The 14911-nt window shown below is 42.4% G+C and overlaps 1 protein-coding gene across 1 annotated transcript in view; it reads left to right on the top strand.

Annotated features, from left to right (window-relative positions):
* LOC137562292 (platelet glycoprotein 4-like) overlaps nucleotides 1-14911 on the top strand; it is a 92729-nt gene that overhangs the window by 21931 nt on the left and 55887 nt on the right. Inside the window, exons 4-5 of the mRNA XM_068273626.1 lie at nucleotides 1920-2096; nucleotides 8840-8931. Coding sequence (XP_068129727.1) covers nucleotides 1920-2096; nucleotides 8840-8931 — 269 coding nt within the window. The remainder of the gene's footprint in view (nucleotides 1-1919; nucleotides 2097-8839; nucleotides 8932-14911) is intronic.

The following is a 14911-nucleotide window of genomic DNA, read 5'->3' as shown; positions in this document are numbered from 1 at the left end:
GCAGTTTCTTCTTCACCTCTTTTATAGCTTTGACACTGACCCCAGCATTTGTTAATTTATCTAATCCTAATTTATGAGGGTCTTTCTTTTTTTTTCCTAGTAGCAGTGGTCGCTTCTCTTCCTTAACTCTTTCCTGACTCATTTTCTGTCCTCCTACCATCTATGGATAAAAAAATGTTTGTTTTTTTCCTTTCATTGCTAAACTGTCATTTTAAATACACCTGAGCAGTGGTGCTCATCCAATATTTGGGTATCGGAACTACCCAGATAATCTGAACTTTTTCCACTATCCGAACTTTGAATAGCAATTCGGATATTTTTTAAAATCTGAATAGCACTATCCGAGCAAACTCGGATTTCCCATCTGAGAGAGAGAGAGGGATTTTAAGTCCCCACATCATTAAAAAAACATGATGTTACATGCCTCATTTACCCTAAAAAAAAGTTTTAAAGGCAATTTAAATAAGCGTTCTTCAGACTTTGCTCCTGTATACTGCCAATATGTTAGAGCACATCACCATATGTACATTCAGCATTCAAAAGAGATGCATAGATTTTTCAGCAAATATAAATAAATGTCATTCAGATGCTTTAAAGTGGAGCTGAACTCTTGCACAGAACAGAAGGAAAACAGAGATATGCACCCTGTATGTATTTCGAGAGCCTGTCTAATTCCACCTCCTCTGTGTCACAAGTTGTAATTTGATCTCTACACTGTGTCACCCGACTGCCACAACAGCTAAGCTCATTTGAAAGCACAGGATGTTAAAAATGTCTGCTTCCATAAAAGCAGGAAGTAGACACACTGCAGATTTATTGCAGGATTTGTATCAGCTGTAACAAAAATGTTTTTGTTGAAAGGTTATGTTGTTGCGTATCTTTTAGAGCAGAGAGGAAGTTCTGAGTTCAGGTCCACTATAATTACAACAGAACATCCAAAGTGGGTCTTGACAGGATGTTTGCTACTTACTTGTTCTCTGTTTTGGATGGGCTTTTCTCCATTGCTCTGCCCTGCCACCTGTTTGTGGCTCCGACTGCAGCCAGTCGCACAGAGGATAAAGAAGCAGCGCATGCTCTGGCCACTTGCACTCCCTGTAATTTCCTGCTCCTGCCCAGATGTGCACAGCAACCGAGGCCGGTACAGTGTCATGCATTCTTGACAAGTACCGATCATACATCAGCGTCATTTCACAAGTATGCATGCCCAGAACACTATCGGCTGCTGTGCACATTCGGGCAGGAGCGCAAATTACAGGGATTATTTGTTGAATGGGAGGCCGAGCAGCACAACTGAGATGAGACCATTCAAACCAATGATCACTAGTCAGAGTGTTGGACAATTTTTTTTTGGGGGGGGGGGGGGGGGGGGCGCTTGGTGACAGCAGGCCTAGGGCACTGGAAAGTACAAATCCGGCCCTGACCACTTGATATAAAGTAGGTTTATTTACAAATAAATAAGTATGCAAATTATGGCATATGAAATAAGTGCTAGCTAAGGGGAAGGGAAAAAGGAGGGCATTCTCTCTTCTCTAATACCTTAACACACATATACACATGCTTGGGCCTTTCTACATATCTCATCCTTATCATGTGACTTTTTTTCTTGTGGGGATATGTTAAAATATCTGCTTATGTTCCACCATTACCTGCTGACTTGAATGAGCTCAAAAACAGAATCACAGCTGCAGTAAATGTTATTGGAGAAGACACTTTCAGACACGATGGACATATGATGAGTTTAGCTATCACCTTGATGTTTTTCATGCAGAAGGTGACTGGCACATATAACATTTATAATCCATACTGGTGCTTGTGTCACACAGCTACAACCAAGTTACTTATGTCTAAAAGATAAAATCAATATGTCTTGATCTCCTGTTAATATCCTTTTACTTACTACTGTTTATTGTTTAAATCAGGCTGTCCCTGCCTTGATTGACGCACCATTATTAATTGATACGTTAATTAGGACAACTAACTCATCGCTGTTCCAAGAAAGAAGTGTTAAGGAATTCCTATGGGGCTACAGATGTCCCTTCCTGGCAGAGATACCAGATCAAATCATGCCTGATAAAAACATTGGAGTGTTCTATCCGGTATGTATTGTAATATTGTATTACTGAACCTAACACATCCCATAATGGAAGATTAGAGATTGTATAACAGTTTCATACTTTATGAAATAACTGTATTAGTATATAGATGTAAATGCAATCCTGTAGGTGATCTGTTTACTAAAAAAAGATGAATGCTGAATTCTCCCATCTTTTATCTTTGATCAACTTTTGGAAAATCACCCCATTTACAAGCACTCAGTGTTAAAGCAAACCCAACTTGAAAATAAACAATTGCATCTATCCTCCTACACCTATTTTTTTTTTCTTTTTTTTTTAGCTATCCCATGGTTTTATTTTATGTTTAAAAATGTACAAAGTAGTTTTTAATGTTTTATTTTCTTTGCTCAATTGCATTCTGTTAAGTGTCCCTGAGCAACAATACATGACCTATTGACCTTTTTTTTTTATTGCCTGCTGTCAGAAGTTGTTCTCTGCAGGAAATGTGTATGCTGTAGTTCCCTATCAGTGAGGTAAATGCTACAATGTACCAAGGTTCCAACAAGAGAAAAAGCTTTCACTTGCATGCTTGAAGCTTATATGAGGGGTTTAGTGATCCTTGTAGTGACCTTCTACTCAAGAATACCTAGGTATACAGAGAGACCAGGAGCCCAATGGTGTAGTATCATTAATCAATGGAAAGTTGTAAGTGTATACAGCTATACTCACAAGAGTCGGTTGGTTGCAGATCCCTGCAACCACCGTATATGCCCCGCTTGGCTTTCCATGTCTTGCTGGAAGCTGGATGGTCGCTTTCCTGGGTTTGTAGTTTTTAGGGGAAAAAACTATTGCCTCCAAAGGAGGGTTATCTGTATACTTGTAAGGATGCCCAAGTGTAAAAATAGATATAAACGTCTAATAGTTAAAATAAGAATGAGAGGTAATCTCTTACCTCATCTGATGACAAAAACACCAGTAATACTGGAAAAGTATTTATTTAAAACACAAAATAGACAATGAGTTTCACAGGTACTAGGCCGCTTCCTCAGGTCAATACACAGTGCCTTGCAGCAAGGTGAATAGGATGTCATCAGAAAGACAAAAAGAAAGAACAACCGAGAGCCCCCAATAGTGTATTATTGTTGATATAAGGTAATCTTCAATTTGTTCAGCAGATATGGCTATACTCACAAGTCTGGGTTGCCGACCTCAGGCAACCACTCCAATCGTATATGGGGATATTAAGCTTGTCCCCACTCAGGCTAAGAAGTCGCTCTCCGTAGAAGAAAAGTAAGGGTGCACACACCCATCCACCAGGTGGATAATAATATTTGTAGTAGTTACAGAGGCACCAGCAGAATAAAAAATAGTAGTCTATTAAAACCAAATAAAAAATTTGGGGACCGGGGTGGATCCGTCTACCCAATATATATGACACAACCACCATATATGGTATCCTTAAAAATATATATTTAATCAGTACTCCACATAAAATTATGCAACACATTTTGCGGGTCCCAAGCCTGCTTCCTCGAAACGCGTTGTATAATTTTATGTGGAGTACTGATTAAATATATATTCTGGATACCATATATGGTGGTTGTGTCATATATATTGGGGAGCCTGATCCACCTCGGTCCCCCAATTTTTTATTTGGTTTTAATAGACTACTAATTTTTATTCTGCTGGCACCTCTAACTACTACAAAGGATGTCATCAGAGGCACCCATAGCCTACTAACCTTGCTGCAAGGTACTGAGTATTGATCTGAGGAAGTGGGCTAGTGACCGCGAAACACATTGTCTATTTTGAGTATTAAATAAATACTTTTCCAGTACTACTGGCGTTTTGTCGTAACTTACCTGGGGCTTCCTCCAGCCTGTGGCAGGCAGGACGTGCCAACGTCATTGGACGTCCTCCAGGCTGTACTGCGCAGGCGCAGCAGTTCTGCGCCTGCGCAGTACAGTCTGTAGGATGTCTGATGTCAGCGCGACCGCGTAAGATGCACGTTGGAGCGCAAGGAGAAGCCCGACCAGAAAGCTGGCCTGGCCAGGTCGGGTGAGCCACCAGCGAAGACCGGGAGCCTCCGGAGCGGCGTCGAGGGCACGTCCTGCCACGGTACAGTTTGAGCTGGAAGTGAACAGCTATTTTTTTTAAATAATGCCTGGAAAATTGCTCTGTTCTAGTGTTAGAGTGATTTTTCCACTTTTCCTATACTTAAGGTCGAGGCTGAATCACATCAGAAATGCTTCAGGACCCGCATTTACATTTGGGAAAAAAAATCGCATTGCTTTTCAAAGCTCTAACGTTTTTAAAAACGCTCAGAAGTGCTCTTGGTGTGCACCAGCCCTAACAGACAGCTTGAGATAAGGTTTTTCTGCTGGAATGTGCAAAGGGTCATTTGTTACTGCTTCTTTTGCAGCTTAAATAGCAAAATGTAAATTCTAAACTGCAACGGTGACAGTATTATACAATGTAATAAATAAAGCTATATAACTGAAAACAAAAATATGAGATTCTTTGCTGCTAATGTTCTATTTATTTTCCGTACTATACATACAATTCAGGGTGAGCTCTCTCACCCTTTTGTGTCCTGGAATTTGTTACACATTTATTCATGTTACTTTTGTCACTGTAATTACCGGATTCTGTATATTGTACGCATTCTGTATTTTGTATATTAGTGTACACCATTGTCTGCATTATTTGGTACCCCATTTTTGTTTCATGCTTTGTACAGTGCCACTGAATATGTTGGTGCTTAATAATAATCTCATAAGTTTATGTTTGCTTCAGATTCATTTAAATCATAAATGCCGCATTTCACCACATGCCATTTATTGCTTGGTCTTACATTCAGCAAGATAGGCCTGCATGCCCCTGAAATGACTGTCAGCCTGATTATGGATTTTATCATGTTCAAAACTTGTGAGCAAAACTCTCTTGGGCTTCAGAGTAGCGTGCTGACAAATTCTTCTATAGACTGAAAAATCTGGTGCTAACCACTGTTGCTAAGCTCCTGTCTGTGCAATTGTAGGGCGTGCAATAAAAGTTGTAAAAAAGAAATTAGACTGGCAAAGATTGAAGCTAAAAATCAAAATCGCTAGGGATATCAAATCTAACCCAAAGAAGTTTTATGAGTACATCAACTCTAAATAAAGAAAGGTTGACTGTATTGGACTACTAAAGGATGAGGGTGGGAACTCAATGGTGGATGACCAAGGTAGGGCAGAGTTATTAAATGCTTTCTTTGCTTCTGTCTTCACAAGGAAAACATTGTGGTTTCAAATTTCAGATGCGGAAGGGTCTCAATCTTCCAATTGTAATATTAAATATTTAAACTGAAGCGAAAAAATTATGATTATAATCAATTGGTTGTGTAATACAGATAATTACTAGAATTTTAGTAGCAAAGAAAATGTTGTAATATTTTTATTTTCAGTTATATAGTGTTTTTTATAACATTGCATCATTCTAATATTTGCAGTTTAGACACTACTCAGCATTCTAAATGTGTTCAAATGTTCACTAGCCTGCTCTGGAAAATCTTCCCTACAGAGGGAAAAAAAACATTGTCTTTTAAACCTTATTATCTCAAGTGTCTGGCAGAGGTCTCTGCGACTTTGAAAGTCATGGAGCTCAATGGCTAATTTGCATAAATAACTGGAGTTTCTTAGCTCTTCCTTTACTGGAAACAATATTAGACTTGTGTCTCTGCTGCTAATGTTTTTTTCTGAGCTGTAGTACACATACAAATCATTATATCATATATTTTCTTTCTCTTCAGTGTCTCTTTAATGCAGGAAGAAGTGAAGGCAAGACTAAATAACATACAAATAGTAAGGCACCTGGCCCGGATGGCATACATTCTTGCGTCCTAAGGGAATTAAGTTCAGTTATCGATAAACCCCTTTATCTTATCTTTTGTGACTATCAACTAGCAGAGTTCCAACAGATTGACATTCAGCCTACGTTTTCCCATTATTTAAGAAGGGGAAAAAAATCAGATCCGAGAAATTATAGACCAGTAAGCTTATAGGGAACCTAAAGCGAGGAAAATTATTTCAAATAAACACACAACGTAACTGCAAATGAATATTACATACTAACCTCAGCGTCAGTTCCTCTCAGAGGCTCACCATTTTCTTCTTACAGTGATCCCTTCCAGTTCTGATAATATTTTGTCAGAACTAACATTTACCAGTTGCTGTCAGTTACAGTATATATCAGCAGCTGTCAGTTACAACTGAATGTGCAAGGTAATGTCCATGTTTCCCTATGGCTCAAGTGGGTGATATTGCAGTTAAACAGTGTGCTGACCAGGAAGATGTTATGGGGTAATGGCCATTTTTAAAATGAAGGACGGAGAAATCCATTGATCACAGTGGACAAATGGGACGCAGGGGAGGAGAAAAAGATTGAGGAGTAGACTACACAGGAGGTAAGTATGACATGTCTATGGTTATTTTGACATTTTATTTTCAGTTCAGGTTCTCTTTCACGTCAATTGGAGAAAAGCGCTATAGAAATGTTATTGTATTGTATATACAAAAGTAACATGAATAAAATGTGTAACACATTCCAAGACACAAAAGAGTGAGAGAGCTCACCCTGAATTCCGTGTTTAGTATGGATAATAAATAGAACATTAGTAGCAAAGAAAATAGTATTTTGGTTTTCAGTTATATAGGTTTATTTATAACATTGTATAATACTGTCAACAAAGGAGTGATATGAAAGCCTTATATTGTTCTACATCTGAATTATGTTAGGCATGTGTGTGTATATATATATATATATATATATATATATATATATATATATATACAGGATCTTCTCAAAAAATTTGCATATTGTGATGAAGTTCATTATTTTCTGTAAAGTACTGATAAACATTAGACTTTCATATATTTTAGATTCAAATACACACAACTGAAGTAGTTCAAGCCTTTTATTGTTTTAATATTGATTATTTTGGCATATAGCTCATGAAAACCCAAATTTCCTTCCTCAAAAAATTAGCATATTTCATCCGACCAATAAAAGAGAAGTGTTTTTAAAACAAAAAAGTCAACCTTCAAATAATTATGTTCAGTTATGTACTCAATACTTGGTCGGGAATCCTTTTGCAGAAATGACTGCTTCAATGCGGCATGGCATGGAGGCAATCAGCCTGTGGCACTGCTCAGGGGTTATGGAGGCCCAGGGTGCTTCGATAGCTGCCTTAAGCTCATCCAGAGTGTTGGATCTTGCGTCTCTCAACTTTCTCTTCACAATATCCCACAGATTCTCTATGGGGTTCAGGTTAGGAGAGTTGGCAGGCCAATTGAGCACAGTAATACTATGGTCAGTAAACCATTTACCAGTGGTTTTGGCACTGTGAGTAGGTGCCAGGTTGTGCTGAAAAATGAAATCTTCATCTCCATAAAGCTTTTCAGCAGATGGAAGCATGAACCCACTTTTGAACCAGAAACAGCGGCAGAAGCACCTGACCTGGGCTACAGAGAAGCAGCACTGGACTGTTGCTCAGTGGTCCAAAGTACTTTTTTCGGATGAAAGCAACTTTTACATGTCATTTCGGAAATCAAGGTGCCAGAGTCTGGAGGAAGACTGGGGAGAGGGAAATGCCAAAATGCCTGAAGTCCAGTGTCAAGTACCCACAGTCAGTGATGGTCTGGGGTGCCATGGCAGCTGCTGGTGTTGGTTCACTGTGTTTTATCAAGGGCAGGGTCAATGCAGCTAGCTATCAGGAGATTTTGGAGCACTTCATGCTTCCATCTGCTGAAAAGCTTTATGGAGATGAAAATTTCATTTTTCAGCACAACCTGGCACCTGCTCACAGTGCCAAAACCACTGGTAAATGGTTTACTGACCATGGTATTACTGTGCTCAATTGGCCTGCCAACTCTCCTGACCTGAACCCCATAGAGAATCTGTGGGATATTTTGAAGAGAAAGTTGAGAGACGCAAGACCCAACACTCTGGATGAGCTTAAGGCCGCTATCGAAGCATCCTGGGCCTCCATAACCCCTGAGCAGTGCCACAGGCTGATTGCCTCCATGCCATGCCGCACTGAAGCAGTCATTTCTGCAAAAGGATTCCCGACCAATTATTAAGTGCATAACTGAACATAATTATTTGAAGGTTGACTTTTTTTGTTTTAAAAACACTTTTCCTTTATTGGTCGGATGAAATATGCTAATTTTTTGAGAAAGGAAATTTGGGTTTTCATGAGCTGTATGCCAAAATCATCAATATTAAAACAATAAAAGGCTTGAACTACTTCAGTTGTGTGTATCTGAATCTAAAATATATGAAAGTCTAATGTTTATCAGTACATTACAGAAAATAATGAACTTTCTCACAATATGCTAATTTTTTGAGAAGATCCTGTATATATGTGTGTGTATATATATATATATATATATATATATATATATATATATATATATATATATATATATATATATATATATAAAAATTTTTCCTTACCTAACAATGCATTTATTTAGAGCATGTTGTGCTTGGAATTCTGTTTTAAAAGAGGCTCTGTAATGCCTAAACCTTTTTTTAAATGGATAGCAGCAGAGAAACAGATTGGCAGAGATATACTGAGCAGTAGAGTTGCTGTAACATGTAGACATTAAAGAGTAAACTGATAACATATTCTAGTTATACATTAATATGTACTTCTAGTTACAGTATATATTGATATTTCTTTCTAAATTAATATTCTTACATACTTCATATTGAATCAACATATATTTTGATTTCATTACATTCAGTATAATGGAACGAGTGACGGGCCTTACATTGTGTTCAATGGAAAGGAGGATATCAGTAAAGTTGCCATAATCGATAAATACATGGGGGAAAGGTAAATAGTTTGTTGTCTGCTGTTAGATTCATGATCAGTCAGATTCAGATCATGATGACGGCACTATTGCTGTTAAATTTCACAAATGAACGATTATGCTGTGTGCATTGTCAGTAATATCTTATTTATATTTTGGCTCTTCTGAAATCTGTGCAACACTCAATGCATGTAATATTAATAAGGGGGTCATCTGGAAAGTAACAGGCGTTTTCATTTAATCAATTACAGAAACATTACATTTATTTTCCTTTAGACTCACTGCTGTAACTTGTATTTTCTGATTATTTCTCCACATCATTTATTTATTGTGTTTATAAAGCACCATTATATTACGCAGCGTTGGACATTAGTTTAGGTTACAGACAATATTTAGGGGTGACATACAGCAATACGACCATACAGGAATACAAGAAAAAACAGATCACGTATCACAGTATGAGTACATGGTAATGCTTAGTCAGTCACTGGATGGAGCATGGAGATTAGGCAAGTTAGGTTCACTCAAATGCATAGCATGGGTTCACAGTAATGGAGATGCATGATCAGGTAGGACACAAAAGGAGGAGGACCCTGCCCAAAGGCTTACAATCTAGAGGGAGAGGTAGGGACACGAAAGGTAGGGGACCAGAGTTCAGCTGTGGGTTTAGAGCACTTGTGAGGGGTAGTAGGCCAGAGTGAAAAGTTGAGTTTTGAGGGTCTTCTTGAAGATGTTGAAGTAGGGGGCTGCCCTAATGGGTGGGGATAGGGAGTTCCATAGGGTTGAAGCAGCTCTTGAGACGTCCTGGATGCGTGCATGGGACTGGCTGATGCGGGGGGAGGTCAGGCAAAGTTCATTGGAAGAGCGGAGTGAGTGGCTAGGTGTGTACTTCTGAGTAAGATCGGAAATGTAGGTTGGACAGGTTTTGTGGACAGATTTGTAGGTCAGACACAGTATCTTGAATCTGATTCTGGACTGGTTAGGAAGCCAGTGGAGGGATTCACAGAGGGGAGCCACCGTGGTGGAGCGATGGGAGAAGTGGATAATTCTGACTTATGCATTCATGATAGACTGTAGTGGGGCAATTCAGGTCATAGGGAGACCAGACAGAAAGGCATTGCAGTAGTCAAGGCGGGAAATAATGAGGGCATGGATGAGGAGTTTGGTGGTGGCAGAGGTCTAGAATGGGCGAATCTTACAGATGTTACAAAGGTGGAAGTTGCAGGACTTTGTGAGGTTTTGGATGTGGGGCGTGAAAGAGAGTGCGGAGTCCAGGATGACACCCAGACATCGGGCTTGAGAGGTAGGGTGAATGGTAGTGTGGTTAACAGTGACATGCACATCTGGGAGGTTCATGGATGGCCGGGGTGGGAAGATCATAAATTCTGTTTTGTCTAGATTTAGTTTCAGGAACCTAGTGGACATCCAGGAGGAGATGGCTGATAGGCAGGAGGAGACCTTGTCCATGGTAGTGGTGGATATGTCAGGGGTGTGGAGGTAGAACTGGGTGTCATCTGCATAAAGATGATAGTTAAAACTCAGGGAAGAGATAACCTTGCCAATGGAGGATGTGTATAGGGAGAACAGTAGGGGGCCAAGGACCGAGCCTTGGGGGACTCCCACCGAGAGGTGGTTGGGGGTGGATGAGGACACATTGAAGGAGGTCATGAAGGAGTGGTTGGAGAGGTAGGATGAAAGCCAGGTCAGGGCAAGATTGTGAATGCCCATGGACTGGAGGGACTGGAGGAGTAGGGGATGATCTACTGTGTCAAAAGTTGCTGAAAGGTCAAGGAGGAGGAGAATGGAGTATTTACAGTCAGCTTTAGCTTAGGCAAGGTCATTGACCACTTTGGTGAGAGCAGTTTCAGTTGAGTGGGCAGGCTGAAATCCAGATTGCAGTGGGTCTAGCAGTGAGTTGGCATTGAGGTATTGGGTCAGACGTTTGTGAACCAGACGCTCAAGGAGTTTTGATGCAAAGGAGAGGTGGGAGATAGGGCGGTAGTTGGAGGGTAGTGAGGGGTCGAGGGAGGGTTTCTTGAGCAGGGGTAGTGCAGTGGCCTGCTTGAAGTCTGAGGGGAAGGTGCCTGTGGATAGGGAGAGGTTAAACAGGGTAGTGAGGACTGGGGCCAATTCCTTGAAGTGAGGCTGGAGTAAATCAGCAGGGATGGGATCAAGGGGGGGGGGAGTAGTGGTATGGGAAGTCTGCAGTAGGTGGTTGACTTCCTCCATGGTAGTAGGAGTGAAGGAGGTGAGGGGAGGATAGGGTGGTGGAGGAGCTGGTTGGGAGGGAGTGGGAGGTGTAGATTGAAGATTGGATATTTCCTGATGGATGGAAACAATTTTGTTGGTGAAGTGGATGGCTAAATCTGTGGCAGAGAGGGAGAGAACAGAAGATGGGGGGGGGGGGGGGGGGGGTTTAAGCAGGGAGTTGAAAGTTGCAAAAAGACGCCAGGGGTTGTAAGCTTGTGCTCCGATGAGCTTGGTAAAGTATTCCTGCTTCGCATGAACAAGGGCAGTGTGGAACTGCAGCAGGTTAGTCTTGTACTGTCGGATATCCTGGTTAAGTTGAGTTTTCCTCCATTTCCATTCAGTGGCGCGTGTTTTCCTCTGGAGGTTGCAAGTATGGGTAGTGTGCCAGGGCTGGGGGTTAGGGGGGCGATTGCGGCAGAATATTGGTGGAGCAGCTTTTTCTAGGGCTGATGAGAGAGTTTGGTGATACTGAGCTGCAGCAAGATTAGGACAGGTTAGGGTGGGGAGAGTGGAGGAGAGGGCATGGAGGGGGTCAGCAAGGACGCTAGGGTTGAGCTTGCGTAGGTCTCGCTGCCATTGACCAGGTGGGTGGGTGGTTAGTTTGGAGGTGCCTTCCATGAGGAGATTGAAGGTGAGAAGGTGATGGTCCAAGGGTGGAAAGGGTGCGATGTCAAGATCTGCAATGGTGGTGGATTTAGTGCATACTGTATAAGGTCGAGAGTGTGGCCTGCAGTGTGGGTGGGGGTGTTGGTGTGTTGTTGTACTAGACCAAGTGAGTTGGCTATGGTGAGTAGCCGGGTCACAACGGAGTTCTGGGGTTCATCGATGGGAATATTGAAATCCCCAAGGATGATGGTGGGGAGGTCAGAGGAGAGGATGTGTGGGAGCCAGGAGGCAAGGACATTGAGAAATTGTGGTGTGGAGCCTGGAGGGCGTTATATTATTATTATTATTATTATTTATTGTATTTATAAAGCGCCAACATCTTACGCAGCGCTGCACAATAGATAAATGGGTTAACATACAGGTAGAACATACGGAAACTCACAACAAAACAAGATCATGCAAATGATTTGATAACAATACAGTGTCATAGGTCAAAATAGAGACTGTTCGAGTCTACAAGAGGGGTGGTTGCGAGTAAGATTGCATAATCAAGCTGGATACGTTATGGAGGAGGGCCCTGCCGGAGGCTTACAATCTAAAGGGTGGGGTGGAGACAATAGGTGCGTCTTTTGAGAGGGGGTCTAACAGAACATATTATAGTGCTGGTGTAGGGGGGTATGCGAGCGTGAAGAGGTGAGTCTTGAGAGCTTGTTTGAAGGAATTAAAGGTGGGGGCGAGTCTGACGGCTGGTGGGAGAGAGTTCCAGAGAGTAGGGGCGGCCCTGGTGAAGTCCTGCAATCGAGCGTGTGACTGAGTTATGCGTGGTGCGACTAGGCGCAGGTCATTGGAGGATCGGAGGGGGCGGGCTGGTATGTGCCTGTGGACCAGATCAGAGATGTAGGTTGGGCAGGTCTTGTGCACTGATTTGTAGGCAAAGCACAGGATTTTGAAATTGATCCTAAAGCTGATGGGGAGCCAGTGTAGTGCTTTACAGAGCGGAGTTGTAGAGGCGCTGCGGTGAGAAGAATGTATCAGTCTGGCTGCCGCAACAATGGCAGGGAGGGGATGGTAGAGGCGTATGGTGTGGGCCTCAAATGATGTGAATTGTAGAGAGGTAGGTGATGTGAGGAGGACACAGAAGGTGCAGGATGGGGAGAGGAGCAGGCCCACCCCTCCCCCAGTCCTGTTGTCTGGTCTGGGGGTGTGACTGAGGTGAAGCCCACCATAGGAGAGGGCAGCCTCTGCGGCAGAGTGAGGGGGTGAGACATGTCTCAGTGAGTGCAAGGATGGTGAGAGATTTGGAGAGGAAGAGGTCGTGGACTGCTGTAAGTTTGTTGCGGACGGATCTGGCATTCCAGAGACCGCAGGGTAGGGGGAGCATGTGTTTGTGGATGGGATGGATGGAAAAAAGGTTGGGGCGAGGATGGATGTTTACGTTATTTGTGGACAGAGGGCTGCAAAGTGTGTGAAGCAGGCGAGCAGGGGATGCTTGTCCGGCAGCAAGCTGTGGCCCAGGGTTAGGTGATATATCACCAGCTGCAAGTAAGAGTAGGAGGGAGAGAGTAAGCAAATGTAAATGAGATTTAAATGTTTGTGAGGTTTTTGAGCTGCTGGAGGGAGAGAGATATTTCAGGAGAGCTAACAGTTCATGAGAAGCTGAGTAAGGTGAGGAAAGCAGAGCAGGTGAAATGAATATGGAGTGTGGTACACTGGGAGGATGCATATTGCAATGCAACTTGTAGATGTTTGCAGACAGGCAGAACATAAGAAAAAGTGCAGTAAACATGGTAAGGGTCTCTGATTATAACCAGGAAATTTCCAAACACTTAACAGTTTATATGAGTATGCAGTTAGTGCAAGCAAACCTGTGTAAATAAAGAAGCAGAGTCTACTTGGCTGTGTAACATATATCCAGCAGTGGCATTTTTAGCAACAGCATTGGAGGCAGTTCAGGATGCAGAGTAGTAGTTCCTAGCAGAGTCCTGTGGCTGTTGAATCCTGTTTGAATTCCCAGGTGAATTCTTGGTAAGTTGTAAAGCACTTTGTAATAAATGGCACTTAGGAATTAAATGGCACAAATTGACCAAGGCCACAAGTGACCAAGCTCCAGCGCAAAGGCCCGGTTCACATTAGCGTTCGCTATCCGGATTTTCCGGATCTGATCCGGACCGCATACTGTACAAACGGAACGTACGTTCCGCATAGCATGCAATGGCTATGCGGACGTTCACATACGTACGTTCCATACAGTACGGAGCCGGACCGGATCCGGACTCCGGACTCTTTTCCAAAATGCACTATTTTTTGTGTCCGGATCTCCGGCCCACGCATCCTGACCGGAGCCTGACCTGAGCCTGACAGCACCATCAGGAACACAGAAACCAATGGGAAACGGAAGGCACAGAACACACTGCCTACAAAAACTTGACGTTCTACCCCACTTCCTATGCGTATCCAAGCGGCCATTTCGGATGGGGACACATGGGCCAAGCATGTCTGGAGTGGAGCAGCAGTGACAGATGTGCTGGAGCTGTTTGGCAGAATATCGGAGGTGGAGGTGATGCCTACAGCGGAGGAACCTGATTGTACATGTGCACCAGGTGCACCTTCTGCTGACCCGAACATTTTTTTATTTATATTTAACTATTTTTTGCCCACGGATCCGGATGGCAGCCTGATGCATGCCTGATACAAACGGACCGGATCCGGATCGGAACCGTACGGTTCTGATCAGGATCAGGTCAGGATCCGATCAAGATCCGGTCCGTTTACTTGCCAAAACGCAAGTGTGAACGGGGCCTTAAATAGGTATGTATGATAGCTGCCATGGTTGAATTGGAAGTGATTCTCAATTAGAAATTGGGAAAACAGTTTAGCTGTGGCGGGGAGTGGCTACCAAAGAGCAGGCCTGCAATTATCTAATCATGTATCCTATCTTTTTGCAAGGTTTTCAATCCCTTTGTTGTAGTAACATCACACTGCTCCTCTATGGGTTGGAGTATTGAGGGGGAGGGACTTCATGTTATTGCTGCTGAACAAACAGTTATTGGAGTTCTGCAGTCAAGTGACAAGTGGTACAAGAAGAGAAGAGATTAACCTGACAGTTAATGGAAGTTAAATTACCTTGCATGGCAAATAAAAGCAAAT

The sequence above is a fragment of the Hyperolius riggenbachi genome, chromosome 3, assembly GCF_040937935.1.
Source record: "Hyperolius riggenbachi isolate aHypRig1 chromosome 3, aHypRig1.pri, whole genome shotgun sequence".
NCBI classification, from domain to species: domain Eukaryota; kingdom Metazoa; phylum Chordata; class Amphibia; order Anura; family Hyperoliidae; genus Hyperolius; species Hyperolius riggenbachi.
This window is presented reverse-complemented; position numbering and strand designations above follow the sequence as displayed.